Genomic DNA, 17,254 nt, shown 5'->3' with positions numbered 1-17,254 from the left:
GATTGGCATAAGTGGTAGTGTGGGTCTAACAAGCTTGAAGTCATGAGTTCAAATTCCGTTGAAAGCAATCTTTTTTGGGTCTCTTTTTTAACCTGTAACGTCTTTTTGTAGCTTTATTTTGTAACCTTCAAGTGTGTTTATGACGGACAGACAGACAGACATGGCTCTTACTATAGTAAAGACTAGATGAATGCCCGCCATTGCCCGGTTAATAAAAAAAACTGCACAGAAAGTTGATTTTTATTTAACATATAACATTTACTATTCTAACTTTCAAACTTTATATCATGAGAAAAGTGTTTTGTGCAGTTCAAATAAATTAAGACAAAAGCGAAACAAGTGTAAAGGTGTTTAATTGTGAAATAAATTGCAAGTAATGTCTGTTTAGCTATGTTTACAATGAAAAATGATTTAATACTGATACAATTATTACAACCTGAGAAAACAAAATAAAAATTATGAATACGGTGAATTAATGTAATGTACATAGAAGTAAGTATGTAAGTATAATGTACATAGAAGTGTGTGTATAAAAAAGGTTACTGTTGTAAAAGAAGCTATCCATCAAAACTTTGAATACTACGATACTGATACCTCTCGATACTGGATGTTTTAGAATTGAGATATCGGACTGTCTTTGTCTAATTCGTTGTCTGAGATAATTCGTTGTACTCGAGATAATACAACAGTCATTGCCATAAGTTTTATAGCCATAAGGAAGAACCGGAAACTGAAGCTGGTAACGGGACATTTGAAATTGAAACATCAGTTTCATCGCTTTTCACTTTTTAAAATTACAAATTAAAAAAATAGGTGATGGATTTTTAAATACCTTCTAAACATTTTTTTAAAGAAATAGAAACGCAAAAGGTAATATTAATTAATAATAGAAAGCTCAACCCCATTTTGCTTGTAGCCTGAAATCGTGATGAGAACGTAGATAAAATAGATGAGACTTAGAAGAACCGCAGAGCCTTTTAGTTAGATGCTTGTTTGTAAACTTGCGATTGCAACTGTCACGATTTCAAATCCAGTAAAAAAACTTGCTTGGCTTGCGGTTTTGAGCCGTTTCCATCTGGCAGATGGTGCAAACTTGCGGATTAACCATGCCATAGAAACATACACCCTGGCGAATGCAGCCCTGAAATGCGATTTATTTTGTAATCGTTTCCCTTCACGGTGAGTGGGCTATGAATACATAATTAGCTGCTGACGTGTATTATTAATGACCACTACTTGTAGTACATACATATTTTTGGCTAAAGTATATACCTTGGTATTCCTATTTGACAAGCTGCATACCTGCTAATTGCTTCTACTCTACATAGATGATCTTAGGCACCTCTCATTTAGCTATTTGAGGCACTAAAAACCATAAAACCTGCAACTGCAGAGGAGGCCATAAAAACTGACAAGAATGAAAGACCAAAAAGAAGACAACTTCTTATAGGACACTGATGAGCATTTTAGAACAAAATCCAATATATGTTTTTAAACAATAGAATTCTAGTATGACAACAGTTTGCTGCACTTGCCAGTTGACTTGTTCAGCATTATTAAATAAAAAGTCAGACCTCGGTATGCAAAGTTAATCCGTTTCAATATTTGTGCGGGTCAAAATCGTCACTTTTCAGAGCAAATATTTTTACAAAAGCATAAAAACATATTTAGCTGGTTTTACAACTGAAAAACTTATTGATAAATTCTGGAAATAATTAGGAAAAAAATCAAATGAAATGCAGCATATAAAACTGTAAAAATTAAATTTTACGTCAGAAACCAGATCGATAGAGTAATAATTAACCAGATCGATAGAGTAATAATTGATGTTTTTGTCATGTTGCCGTGACATTTGAAGACAGATGAATAGAGGCGTAGACATGGGAATACAGAAAATGGAGTTTGATCAGTAAAGCTGGTGATAAGGATATGGAGTTGTTCCACTCCAACTGCGTGAACTTTACTTCAGCATACTTTATTTATATTTTTTTCCTGTGATATATTTTACGTTAAATATTTAATCTTCAAGACTATATTTTTCACTTTCACTCACTTCAGGCTTTCTTTTCTTCACATCACGTTCACTTTCTTTTTTGTGGAAAATACTAAATGGTTGCACAGATATTTTAAAGAACTTCTTTAAAGAATTAAATTTTAATTTAATTAGAATTTGTTTAATTTGCTCATGTCTTTTTCTAATTTTTCACTTTAATTCTAAATAAAGTATTGGTTTCTTTTTTACTGCCAAAACATGTTGCACTGTTAGCATTGGTCATCGGGAAAGGATCTTTAACTGGATGCCGTTTGCAAACATACAACCAAAGTTATCTGCCTCTTTACTAGAACCTTTGAAAAAGGAGTTATCTGAACCACGGTGTTGAGAACTTGCTAGCCGTACATAGTAAATGTGCTAAATATCGTTGATCTGGATTGTCCCTGTGAGGCCCATGCAAAAATAGCGGATTTCATACCATTTCACTCAGTTTCATAACTGCACACACTGTATGGCTGCAGAGATTGTAAGCAGGCTTTTAAGTATATTCAACCACTAGCTCCATACTGTCACCTGTGCACATAATTTTGTCAAACGGTGTCCTACGTGCTTCTGTTCTAACATGTCGTACTAGTGTAACCTGCTGTAGCCTGTCAAATCACTTGAAGTCTGTCATAGAATGACTCGTTCTAGCTTGGCATACAAACTGCCATTACATATACCTCAAGTTGTACTACTGTAAAGCTATGACCCCGTATGGACCAAACAGGAGCATCTGACACCAAATGTTTTAGTTGGAAGAAGTCTCAGAAGCAATCTACGTGTTTCCATCAAGCACAACTGAATCTCATGTTTAATTGGACAATGCATCATTAGCGAGTATAACATTTTCTTTATTTTTTTTGCAAATGGTTGATTCAATCGTTGTGTTTACAATGGTACTTATGTAATCATCTGACTCGAACGGTGTTAGTTTTCTGAGTTCGGTTTTGACCCGTGCCGCGGCTTTTTTGCCAATTTAGTTGATTCGGTTTTTGGAAAGCTTCGGATCAGATTCAGTGGCAGGGGGCTAGCAGTCTATTTTATAAACACACCTATTGCTAGCTGCTATAAGCGGAACCCACACTCATACACACCTGACTTTCTTTATAAAACTAGTACTATAAGTTGCTATAGTGATTGTATGGAAGGTATTGTAGTTTCCTTAACTACTACTTGTACGATTACAGCTAGTCTACTATGATTTGAAGTGAGCTGTCATATGCACATACCTGCTGCAAATTGTCATTTGCATATATATACCTTCTGAAAGCTGTCATACGCTTACGCATGCTGGAAGTTGTCATACACATATACCTGCTGCAAGTTGTCATATACATATACCTGCTGCAAGTTGTCATATACATATACCTGCTGCAAGTTGTCATGCACACATACTGACTGGAAGTGTTCATACGCACATACCTGCTGCATGTTCTCTTATACACATACCTGCTGCTAGCTGTCATACATACATAGCTGCTGCTAGCTGTCATGCTTACATACCTGCTACAGGCGTAGTGCAATAATGAGGCCCCACGGATGTCTGTTTGTCTAATTCTCTCTAGTTGGTTATTCTCTATCTTCAGCACCTGCTCTAACTCCTGGTCATTCTCATTGTTGACGGTTTCTAGGAGCTTCTCTATAACTGGGTCATTCGTATCCCCCTGCAAAGGAATTGTTATCATGAATCTCTTGTTCCAAATACTGATCAATGCTCCATCCTCATCATAACCACCAAAATTCAATTGAAGCTAGTTTCTGGAGATATCATTACTCCTACAGACACTTTTCTTTAAAAGGCTGTTCACTGAGAGCATTTAGGGAAAAAAGGTTCTGTCTGCACTTGAGATTTTAGCTAATTTGTAACACATAGACATGGGATGAGAGTTTGCTTGTATAATTTTATTATTTGGGATGCTCGGAGTTTTGTTAACCTGACAGGCACCTTTGAACATGTCATTTAAAGATCAACTTACACAAAATTTTGACTGTTTTTATTAGAATTATCAGCATTTTTCCATTAGTTGCGATTATTTTTTATGCTTGATGTGATCTGACCGCCAGGATGTTTTAAGATTAAAATCGACAAAATTTGGTCGTGGTTATAGTGCTCAGAAGAAAAATTCATTTACAATTTGCTATCTTTGCTACAGTTGATATTGGCTATTCCATCTAAATTGCAGCGTTACGCGTCTCTATTCTGTTGGTCTTTTTGCAACTATAGACATCATTATCGCACTTTCGCTTGATCTGAGCGTTTTAACCGTGATCAGGTTTTGCCAATTTTAATCTTGAAACATCCTGGCAGTCAAATCCCCTCATACATCAAAAACAATCTCAAATGATAGAAAAATCTCGATGCTTTCTAATAAAATCTACTAAAGTTTTGTATAATAAGCTCATCTTTAAAAAGGGAAATGCTCTTGAAAGGTGCTGGTGTGTGCCCCAGAACTAGCCAACAAGTGCCTTACTTTATATGGAAAAAGAAAAGTGAATGCCATTAGTCTGAAGTTATGAGGCAGCTCAGTTGATGCCCAGAAGTAACCTATTTTTTGTAGTACGATTAAAGGAGCACAAAATTTCCGGTCATCAAAAGAGCAAATTAAAAATAAGCATTCTACGATATTACAATAGAATACTATCTAAAGTCTATCAACGACCGCAAAACCTCTATTTGAACGCCATGGCTCTCTATTTTTCAACCCTTCCTCTATAGTGGCGTTTAATTAGAGGTGGTGTTCAAATAAAGGGTGGCGTTGTATTTTTAGACTAGCTTGTCAGAATTTTAGGAAGATAAATTTAACTCTTTTATGGGTGAAGCGATGCTAGTGTCGCCTATATTTCAGTCTCTCCGTTGGGCGAATCGACATTAATGCTGTCGGTCTTAATATTTTTGCTAAACCATTTTTATATATGTCAAAGTATCAGACCGAGTTAAATAAGGAACTACATTGATTATAAAATATTATTGTGGTGCTGTTATTAATTATTTTGAGGGTATCGTTTTAAAGTTTTGAAGACAACACTGTAAAGCTTTGGAGTCGAAAAAAGGGCAGAACATTTTTAATTTCTAAAGACATTTTTTAAATGTTTTAAAGTTAGAATACGCCATAACAATGGCTGCTATTACGTCGAATGGTGTTCCTGAAGAGTATTCTCATCATTCATCAAACGCATTCATCAAATTCATTCAAAACGCTTTAATAAATTTTTCAGGTCAGATTGTAATCCACATTATGAATGAATTTGAAAACATTTGACATGATTTAGACCTTAGTCTAATTTTAGATTTAGACTAAGGTCTAATTTTATCGTTTTGACGATAAAATTAGACCTTAGTCTAAATGATATCTTACACCATAAACTCCGAATGAGAGTGTAGGTCTGATGATCATGACGATTGACCTTCTCAGCTACTAAATAGATACTCAGGCTTTAAATAGGTATTCGTTACTTTGTAAGCGCAGATAGTGAATAACAACAATTCAAAACACCTTTTTCTATCGTAATATCCTGTTCTTAGTTGGATTCTCATAGTTTGGGGAATAATTTGTATTTAGTTGTTTTATATAGGAAATCCATCGTTTTTTTACGTCATCACCCTGTTTGCACGTGCGCTCGTCCACGAAAAAGCTGCCATCTTTGTAGAAAACCATCGTCATTCTTTTGATTAATAATATTTTTCGGTGTTGTTTTGATACTAAAATAAAAAGTTTGCAAACAAAAGCATTGTTTGCAATAATTAATTGTAGAAGCTTCGTGTTTTTAACGATAAAAGTTGTTCATAAAGATGGCAGACAACGATGGAATGGCGTCACGAAAAAACGAAGGATATTGCTTTGAGACATGAGAGAACTGTTATATGAGCTCAGTCCAGGGACTTATTAAGCTCATATGTTGATGTATGACTGTACTTCGTAGGCTAACTCTATTATCAATGAGGGAACACTTTTGTTGTTATAAGTTACTGAAGTGCTATGCTTGTCATCTCCACACCTAGTAAAACTGACAAACATTTGTTGAAAATGGCCAGAGGCTCTTAACTTTATTGTGCTAGACATCAGCAGGGAGGGGATATTATTGAAAATAACAAGTGTTTATAACATTGGCAAGATGCTCAGGTTGTGCTGCCATTAAAACATTCACACTTTGTTCTGAGCTGTCGACCTACATCTATGTAGCTATGGTTTGAAAATAAACTATTAGCTCAGAAAACTGGCTGACAGGTCACAGGCTGCATGTCGATTTGCTGCTTCTAGAGGCGAGCTAATAACATATAGCAGATCGTCAATATTTATTAAGTGTGATCATGCGTCGATTAGTTCTCTCGTGTTAAATGAGCAATAAGGCAGAACCAGCTGCTAATGATTGGGCTCGTCTGTCTTTGACCAGAAATCGAGTGAGCGCTATCGATAATGAAAGCCTTGCTCAACTCCGAGCTATTCTTAGAATGAGATGAAAGACATAGGTCAGTCAATTGTCGAGCTGGCAGCGTTGTCAGCTGATATAAAATAGCGGCATCAGATAGTATTTATATGTTGCTGAGGCTAAATATATAGATACTCGTCTGAGTCTGTGTTTACCTCAGGCTACTTAGAGTAGCATTTCTAATCTAGTTTCAGGAAAAAATTGCAAGCAAACTGAATGCATTCCTCCTATTCATACCAGCGATTTGTAGGATGAGGTTTATTTACGTTTGGTATTGGTATTCCAGGAAATTCGTAACCCGTTCATAGGACTGTTGACCTGAATAAATATTAGTTCAGATCTGGATTCACGTAATTTTGACAAAGCTGCATTTAAAATACAAGCGAGCTGTCCGCCTTTTAACTTGTAGTTAAAGTGAAAGAAAGGATAGTTTTAATTTTTGACTTGTAATTAACCGTCTCATTTCATTCATTAGATTCATTCAAGTCTAGTTCACGATTTATAAACTTCCACCCAGATTTACTAGGAATACGTCAGCCAAGTGTTATTGATTCCTTTTTATATCGTAGTTATTAGCGAGGCAGAAGTATGCCCACCAATAAATGGTAAATATGCAATCGCTGCAAAGACCGGCTATCCGCTACTGGTCAATCAGTTAATGACAAATCAATTCAATCTAGCAGAGATGAATTTCTGACGATCGCCAATGATTTGAAGGTTGATCTCTTAATATAGAGCAAGTTCATTTTTAACTCTTGACAAAATGGGTCATGATCTCAGATACCATGATTAAGTCGCATGTGTGAGATTTGGAGTTAGCTAAACTAACAGAAGGAGGAAATTCTCAGTTATTTTGCAAAAAGAATTTTGATTCTAGCTTAATTACAGCAGATTTTATGGTCAATAAACTTAAAGGTTGGCTTGCAACAAAATTCACATTACAGTTATTTGGTATCAAAAAATTCACCATGTCTTACTCTGTTGTGTTGTAAGTGCCAAATATGTGGAACCGTGATTACAAGCTCTTAAAAGCTCAAAAACGAAAAGCCACCGTAGATTAGAATCTCTTTATTTCGATGACGTAACCACAAAATTTTGTTATGTTCTCACGCGATTGAAAGGCCAATACAAAGCTCAATATAAAACTTATCGTAGCACTAGTTTATGACAAACACTGCGGGTTTTACCGAAGACCCCGTATCAAATATAGATGCTCGCTACTTTACAGTTTTGTTTCGGCCTGGTCTAATCGGCAAATCGTTATCTGATCATGTGACCCAATACTTCGCAAATAATTTTTGCAGCACTTGTCGATTATCACAGGTGATCAACAGGCTCGTCATGATTATCAGACAATGATATGTACTCCTTCGAGGTAAGGTTAAAAAGTTAATTGAATTTTTATGGTAAGTTATAAGATATCACTGCTAAAAGTGACAGCATTACAATGACGATAAAACAGACGCGTAAGAACAATAGACATGGTTTTATTGAATGCGTGAAGCATATTTGTAAAAACATTTCGACGAATAAGGTTGCATGAAAGTGTAAACAGAAACCATCTCTCACAAAAGCGTCACATTTGAGACGTTTTGGAAAGAGAATCCAAACTACGGCGGTCTCGAGTCGCTGCGATTGACTGTTCGTTTTTGAGCTTTTAAGAGCTTGTAATCATATTCCCATATATTTTGCACCTACAACACAACAGAGTAAGACATGGTGAATCTTTTGATACCAAATAACTGTAATGTGAATTCTGTTGCAAGTCAACCTTTAATGCGCGTTCACTATTAGTGCGAAAACATAGTTCTGAGAAAACGGGTGTTAAAGTTTGAGAAACTAAAACCAATGCACAATTTTGTTTACATTTAAAAACGTCATAGCAACCCATATCAAGGAGTTGGGATATTTATCTAGATTTCTGTATTTATATCCAAAAAATTATGCTGAAATTAAAAATCTGAACAGATTTTTAATCTGGCTGTCATAAAAATAGCTGTATATCTATCAGGAAATGTATTACTTAGTTTGGCAGATATTAAAAACGGCTTGACAGTATCGCGATTTTAAACACAGCCGTAGTATCACCAACAAAGTCTTTAGAAAATAATAACAGTAACATACTGCACACCATCGGACTCTATATACTCCAATCTTGTAAATTCGAATAATTATTCCTATATTTAAATCTTTTAATAATCTTATAAAATCGAATAATTATTCTTATATTTAAATATTATAATAATCTTCTAAGAATTGTTAGGAAAATATCATTGTCATTCCCTTTACTTTCACTGTTTTTGACATCAGTTGGAATACCAAAGTACTCATTATAAGTGTCCAAAATGTCTGAGTTAACTTTAATTTCGGCAAAAAAGAAACGATTACTTTTTATCGGACGCCATTTTTTAGTACTTCCTGTTTAGCATAGCAACGGTTTTAAGGGCTTTTTCCATGGGCTGGAGACTTTTATTGGCTAAACTGACTTCAGATTCAGAAAGATCACTCTTTGATTGGTCTGGATGCACGTGTTGCAAAAATCGTTACCAATATTATAAATTTAGTTAGTGCAGCTTCGAAGTCGAATAACTCAACTTCGTGATTTGTGACTTGGCCATGGTTTCTGTGATGGCTACCCAAATGCTCTTTTTTATTTGAAGGAGCAAAGCAAGAGCTATACACTAGAACTGATATAAATTATTCAAATGCGGTAGAAATTCGGTCCAGACAAGCACTATGTTTCTGTAGTACTTGTCCTAGTACTTGTCCTAGTACTTGTCCTAGTCCTAGTACTTGTCCTAGTCCTAGTACACATCATGCATACACTATGTTTCTGTAGTACTTGTCCTAGTCCTAGTACTTGTCCTAGTACTTGCCTTAGTCCTAGTACACATCGTGCATACACTACGTGTCCATTGTGCGGATTAAGCAAATTTTAAAATTTTGTGCACATGGATTTATCGTGCGACAAGTTTATTAATAGACATTCACATGTTGCGGATTGACGATTTCGAATTAGGAATGACTAAAATGTGAGAAATGTTTAAAATGGAATAACTTACACGACATTTTCTTGAATTTTCGCAAGAGATGCGAGTTCATTCGCATCATTCGCAAGTTCTGCTCCATCTTTTGCAAGCATGAAACATTCGATAAAAGTTTACGAGTAACAAAACCCGCTGCATTTGCGGGTTTTTGCTGTTTCCATCTCGCGGATTATGCAAACTTGCGCATTACCCTAGGACACTTATATTTCACTAGTATTTAGTTTCGTGAGTAGCATACAGAGTAAAATTTCACTGCAAATTAATTTTGCAGCTCTGATGAGTGCGAAAATATAGTAATGTGAAAATAAATGCAGTGGAACAAACATAATTAGATTCCTCAGGTTCGGTGCACCAATAAAAAAATTTTTTTTAAATTTCTTGGGCTATCAATAAACAAAGCTATTTAATTTCGCGTTTTCGCTCGTTTGTTATGACAGTTTAGTTTCGCTCATGAAATTTTCGCCAGAGGATGACTCCGCGAAAACGCGAAAGTTAGATGAGGCGAATACATAAGTGTCCTATGGTAATCGCATTTTGAAAACAGTAAATGTAAACCTTACATGATGGCCACCATTAAAATTTATGCGATTTGTATGAATTACGTATGAATTACGTAGTCTCACTATTAATGATAAGCACCACGAAACCATGTACCATAGCTTGTCTTTCATCAAGACAACAGTACATCATTGCTTTTTATATTTCCTTTGTATTTTCAATTGCGATTACAAATGAAAATAAAACGGCCATTGACAAAACTACCCCGTAAGCTAAAGAACAAAGGCAGTCATCATTGTGTTCTCACACGGAGTTGTCCACACTTGTACACCTATTCGGGCATGGCTAAAATTACCTTACGCGGCTCTCTCAGAGACTGAACCAATCTGACTTCTGATGTTTGAATAGATGTATTGAAAATAATCGACTGGGTAGGTGGGTTAAACGTTGTCATAGTCTTCCTTACGTAGCCTTAGGTAAGAAAAGAAAGAGCGTTTACTGGCCTCGCTTTGCGACTGCCATTATTTCAGCTAGGCATTAGACGTTTAGAGAAGATTTGCACAACTTAATCTTTCAATAGCATTAGTTAATCATTAAAGACAAAACTTGAGCAGGCCAGACACTAGTTTTGATTGGATCAGCTAATGGATCGACAAGGTACTAATACAAATAAATCTACACGGCTGTATATGTTATCATGTCCTTCAACTTGTAATACCTATGGTGTCACTATAATACCTTACTATAACATGTAATATATTTTCATTATTCCCTGCTACGAGGTACCATATACAGTAATACCTTTAGATACACACTTAATGCCCTCGAGACCAAGCTCGTATGTCAATTCACTCTTATCTCAAAGCAATAGTTCCTATAAAAAATAACTACATTTATACAAATTTATTCATTCCTTAAGAAAAAAACATGTAAAGCGATATATTACAATGGGAAACCATGTTTTTAATTGTTCTAATTCATTATCCAAGCTTACAAAGTAACAAATGCATATCTAGTGGTTATGGACTGCTATGAAATATAACAATATTATTATGTACAGTACAGTATCTCCTTCGAAACAGACACCGTGGCTAATGGCGGTATGACAGAGACTTGACGGCAGCATATTCGGTGCGCTACACTTTTGAGGCGCTAAATTGCATAAACTTTCAATTTCACTTAAATGAATTTTTTTCATAGTATGCACACACTTTAAAATAAGTTTTAATCTTACTCTAAACTTAATTCTTATTTTGTCTTCGTTTTCATTTTTTATTATCTTTTCCAGTTTGTCTCACTCTTAGACTCGCTTTCATCTTCACCTTTTGTCGGCGTTTTTAAATCTTTTTTGATCTAATGAAAAAGACCGAGTGATGCTGTTACCGTTTGAGGCTTTTCACATACGCGGCCACCTAGCGGCTGTATCAAGAGCTGTCTTGTACGCTCATATCTCAAAATTGTCCCTCATCTCAAGGCAAAGACTGGCTCAGATTTATTTGAGTATCTCTTAGAGTATGTCTCAAGCACTAGTGTTTCGAAGTTTTGAGCTTCAAAGTTGGGGTTTTGATCGTTTTGATCTTCGAAGTTGGGGTTTCGATTGTAGGAATGAGGAAGACGGATTTACATAATACGCAGGGGTGTTCGCATAACTCGCAATTATTTGTAGCTGACGAGTTTACATGCTACGAAGAAATTGTCGCACAACTCTGCGTTTTCTATATTAGTCTGTTGCGCTTTTATCTACGAGGCGCATAATTTATATCGGGGCTGACACTCCTAAAATACATTTAAGGTCAAATGTCAATGTCAAAGCCTGTAAGAAAATTTTCTTTCAAATCCGGAGTTGTTTTTTATTTCAGAATTAATATTTGATATTTCGGAGATAATATTTTTAAAACATGCCCATTAAAAACAGAGCTGCGTAGAGATGCTGTAAGGACGTCACTAATGAAGACGATGAAAATCCAACTACCAAACGCAAAGATTTGTGAAATAATATGAATATCAATGTTTACATGGTACGCAGTACTCCTTGTTGATACGATGTTTTCAAAAATATCCACCTGGAAACAGAGGCTTGAATCGCTTCGAAGAATCGAAGATTTGAAGTTTTAAACCATTTACATGCTACGAAGATGAAAAATACGACAAAACTTCGTAGCATGTAACACTAGTGAAGGTGTTACTGTACACCCTGCTGTGACATACAACGACAGGATTAATTCTCCCAGACCAGCACAATGCCTAGTTTTATGTCCACCTATTTGCAACCTTTCTAAGGGTATTATGTCCTGCTACCAGCACAATTAGATGAGGCAGGCACTGTCCTGTGTCTTGTACCAATAGCATTACGACACTGTACCTGAGACTCTGGTCTCAAATTTTCGAGAATGTTTCAGTCGAGACACGATCTCATCTCTGGATCTGGTCTTAACAATAAATCTAAACACCGCAGCATTTATCTTTTCTCACGGTTGGACAACTCCATATTTATGATCTGCCCATTATTTACAAACCTCCTCAAGTTGTTCTCGCAAATTGGGTTCTTAAGTTAAACGCTAGTGATAGTTCGAGATCATATGCATCTTTTGTAAACAATATTTCATGATTATTGATTTATTTGCCACAGTTAAAGGCCAGTTTTATTTTTAGTCGTCTACGAGCTATTTCTAGTTAGCGTCTAGTTGTTTTTAGTAGTTTACGAAGTTTTTGCTAGCGAAATGACGTCAGAAGTGTGGAAACACTGTGAAAGACTGAAGAACTATGAGGCTATGCGCGCACAATGTAAAGCTGTGATAAAGTGAACTGAATCGAACACAACTGGATTTAAACATCACCTGAAACAGCGGCATGGCATTGATTTTGATGAAAAGGGGAAAGCTGGAGGCATTAGTTTTAAGAAGCGAAATCGCAGTGAGGAGGATATTGTCAATATAATCATATTTCTAAACAAGACGAATCTACGGTGAAACCTCAGTTTTCGAACGCTTTGGTTCTTGACCAACTCGGTTTTCAACCAAAAAATTTGAAATCTGTTCGTTTCGGATCTCGAACAGAAATTCGGTTCTCGACCAAACCGGATCATGCGCATTGGAGTTGAGCGTTCGGAACCGCTCCGGAAACAGTGTGAAAACATTAGATAACAAAGGGAGAAGCATTTTACGCTTCATAAATTCTTTACAAGTAGGAAGGAACCATTTGGGGCAACGTCTCCTCTACCGAAAAGGTTCGCTAGGGAGACAACTCCTCCAGTTGAGTTACCCTAAATTGTTTTAAAGGAGGATTCTCCTTCAAAGGTGTGAAGTAAACGTGCCATTGCTGTTTATATTTTTTGATATAACTGATCTGTTGCATTTTTGCTGTTTTATTATCAATTGCTGCAATTTTTGGTATTGTACCTTAAACTTCAATGTTTTTGATGTTTTAAAAGCAAAACATACGAAATGTTTAATTTTTTTTTTTCATTATAGATAGAAAATATTTTATTAAAATTAAACTTGATCTATAGCTACCCGTTTTTATTTATAGTATGCAGTATTCAGTACAGTCTATAGTGTAAAATGTTAAAAAAATACTTTACCAAAGTTGTTTTCTCGACTTGGAGCAGATTTAAATTTACATACATTAGCTCTAATGGACAAAATTGATTCGGATCTCGAACAACTCGGTTTTCGAACAGAATGAGGGGTTGTAGCACTTGTGCTGGCGAGAAATCTACATGTGTTCGGTATGTCGATGTTGTCTCCATCTCGTCTCGCAATTTGCTTCTTGTCTCATCCTGTCTTGTGTCACTTAGCTATTTTGGCATCACTACGAGTAATACATGTAACCTGGAGCCATCTGTATATGAGCCAGACCGACGGCGACTAAACCATCAACCATCATACAAATGGGAGGTTGAACTGGACAGTCTCCCAGAACCAAAACAACATCTATGAAAGCGCTGCGTTATATCAGTGATTAGCCTGTCTTGACAAGCTGTTGTTTTTGCGTAGTTGTCCCCCCGTCGAGCGGCGAGCAACAACAGCTTGTCACAAGACGTACTGCACCCGATGCATCAGCTGCACTTATAGGGAGTTGTTCTCTTCCGTCTACGCGGCTTGGCCGCGATGTTATGTCGGTCGATCCATTGGTAATTATAACGGATTTCACGCAAAAGTTTATGTAGAAAAAAAACAAGATTACAACGTTTAACCAAAGACCAGTTTTTGTGATAAATTTTAGTAGAACTTAAAAATAAAATAAACTTAAAATAAAATCCATAAGAACAAATAAAACTGACTGATACAAAAATAGAAATAAAACTGACTGAGCGCACAAATAACGACATGTTTAGTCGCTGTTGTTGCCTAAGTTCTCAAGTTCTAATCAAGTTTACTGCAGAGAGGGGTCGCCAGTTAAACGTTCTTATCTTAATTTTTCTGCATAAATTTTTGCGTGAAATCCGTTATGATTACCAATGGAGCGACCGGAATAACGTCGCAGCCAAGCTGCGTAGACGGAAGAGAACAACTCCTTATAAGTGCAGCTGATGCATCAGGTGCAGTACGTCTTGTGACAAGCTGTTGTTGCTCGCCGCTCGACGGGGGGACAACTACGCAAAAACAACAGCTTGTCAAGACAGGCTAATCAGTGATGCACCGTGGCAGCATTTAAAGGACGAGGATGAACAAGCTTATCTATCAGCCAGCTACTGCAACAGGATGGAAATGCATGTCACGACTGGTTCTTCCCTGTTGGATGCCATACCCTCCCTGTCGAGAGAGCAAATCTGGTCTAGCGCAAGCCGAAAATCACATGAATATTCGCATGCGGCTCTATGGAATAAATGTAATAGATGTAACAGCTACAATCATAGACGGTCTTTGTCACCTCGACCGCCTGAGACAGAGAGCGAGAGATTTCATTCCAGAGTGCGAGTCAACTGTTCACATAAAAGCGTGTGTAATTGATTGCGTTTGACTCTGAGATTATCTCTCTTAGCCTGTAGACCGACTAGACCTTGACTCTTCTTTAAAGCATCTGAGTATCGGCACACTGTAACACGAGCTTGCCAATGTCATACTTGGGCTCCATTTTTAACATTTCCACTTCCATTTCATCTTTGTGGCCCGTGTTCTGTTACCAACCAAAATGGTACGTATGATCTGAAACACATTCTTATAAGGAAAGGAGGGTGTGAACCACTTTTATGTCGACCAGAGTTAATCACTCGCCGCTTACCTCATCTGGTGAACTCGGTTCTCATATGGTACAGTCAGCTATGTATGCGCCGGTCCGGCAAGCACTTTAGAGTCGTGTATAACATTTACTAAGTTTCCATACCGTGCTAATGTAGCGACACCTGGATGTACCAGTGCCGAAGCTCTACACTTGGCTAACAAGCAGATCATGTCTCCATAGGGCGCTATAGTAGAGCGGTGTTTGGGCGACGCAACAGGAAAGCTAGACCCATGCGCACGCACAGGTGCTACGCCGCTGGTCGCCAAGGTCGTTTCCATGGCTCAAATATGGCACATGGGTATCTTCTTTCCAAACAACGACACTGAATCACCACAGAAGGAGAGCTACACAACTGTTTCCATGATGACATTGCAGCACCATATGGGAGTGTGCTGCTACGCTATCACTGTATGGAAAATCAGTAAATGGTATATATAAATAAAACATGTACGAACTTAGGTTAAAGCACGATGCTAGGCTATTTCTTTGCTTTTGGACTAAGATAAACATAGTTTACTCTACCTGGGTGACCAGTAGCCAGCGTTCACGCTGCGGCAGCACTGTGACCGACTGCTCTTTGCCAATCCTTTTGATCGAAGCTGCCAGAGTGCTATACCATGACTCAGCATGGCTGTTTTTTGTCATTTTACTGCGATTTTTCGTGTTGATTTACTCCTTTGTGTCCAATGAGTGAAGTCGGATTTCATGTGAACGCAACTTGGCAAACAGACAGTGCGAAGAGACAGCGAAAGGGGAGCTGAACAGCTCAAGACTTGTTGCAGCAGCCGTAGTGAATGACTCTTACATGGAGCTTAATTAAATGCCTGAATGTGACTGGCAGCGATATTGAATATATTAAGTATACTAATCTCAAGTGTATAGTTTGTGAAATCTCACCAACCGCTGCTCGATTGATTGTCTTACATACGCTGTTGTCATAGACTAATATGATTGATGCTACCCAGATTTAAAAGGCTCTGCATGATTTGCTGCCTAGATATGACCTCAACATGGCTGCGGGTTATGATAGTTCATCATGCGCAATCTCGAAATCTGTCTGAGACAATTCCCTGTAGAGTCGTTCCAAATAAATTATAATTAGGGTTTTACAAAAGGATTCCCGACTACTGTTTCTCCATGCTCTTGCGATTTTCCCCTTGATACATGGAAGTGAGCAAGACTTTTAATTTGATCATCTGAAGGGTGCTTTGACCAATAGAAACTGTGAAGAATTGAAGAATGATGTTCAAAGATCACTCGTACTCTTCTCATTTATGTTACATCAATAAAATATCAATTTAAAGTAATTTTAAGCTAAAACCAAACTGAAAATATAGTGCCATTTTTAGACATAATAAACCTGAAAGAAGCTGCCCACTTCCAATTCAAAACAATGAACAAACAGAATAGAATGAGAGCATTATGAAAGATCCTAGAGGTGTATAATTGGTTTGTAAACCTAATCAACTAGAATTTTGGAGAATTTCTTACATGCGATCATATCTGACAATATGGCAGCTAATTTGTAACCACTTTTTTAAAAGAAATGATATAACTTTAACAAGGAGAGACTTTCTTGTATAAAAATATTGTTATGACCTTGAATTCGTTACAGGGCCTCAGATGGAATAAATATTTGTGTAAGCTCTGCTAAGTACTGCGCGAGTCAGAAAACAGGTAATAACTTATGTTGATGACGTTATAGCCAATTCAGATCTAGATTTTCGTGATTATACAAATAATTAAAGTAACAGCAATGACTCTGATAGTGGTGAAAGTAATAGTTTTGTAAGAGTAAGGAACATCGTGGAGGATCGTCTTAGCTTCGGAGTGATCGCTTCACATTGCTTTATCATCGCACAAAGTATAGATACATTGAATTTTTCGCATAGCAGTGTTAGTTAAAATGTTGGCAAAATACAGTATGTTACAAAAGTGTTCTAGATAGAGTTTGAAATTGAAAAAATATTGTATACATATCATGAAGCAATATCAGCAATTTTTGGTAAAATGGCTGACACTA

General features: G+C 36.8%; 2 protein-coding genes across 4 annotated transcripts in view; one reads left to right on the top strand and one right to left on the bottom strand.

Moving 5' to 3' along the window:
* LOC137399366 (26S proteasome non-ATPase regulatory subunit 10-like) overlaps positions 1–17,254 on the bottom strand; it is a 48,378-nt gene that overhangs the window by 11,445 nt on the left and 19,679 nt on the right. For all 3 annotated transcript variants that reach the window (XM_068085446.1, XM_068085448.1, XM_068085447.1), the window contains one exon: positions 3,539–3,699. In XM_068085446.1, coding sequence (XP_067941547.1) covers positions 3,539–3,699 — 161 coding nt within the window. The remainder of the gene's footprint in view (positions 1–3,538; positions 3,700–17,254) is intronic.
* The window catches only part of LOC137399367 (maleylacetoacetate isomerase-like), a 56,876-nt gene that overhangs the window by 23,877 nt on the left and 15,745 nt on the right, over positions 1–17,254 (top strand). The gene's annotated exons all lie outside the window — the stretch shown is intronic.

Source organism: Watersipora subatra, chromosome 7 (assembly GCF_963576615.1).
Source record: "Watersipora subatra chromosome 7, tzWatSuba1.1, whole genome shotgun sequence".
Lineage (NCBI taxonomy): Eukaryota > Metazoa > Bryozoa > Gymnolaemata > Cheilostomatida > Watersiporidae > Watersipora > Watersipora subatra.
Note: the sequence above shows the minus strand (reverse complement) of the source record. Positions and strands in the feature narration are given on the sequence as shown.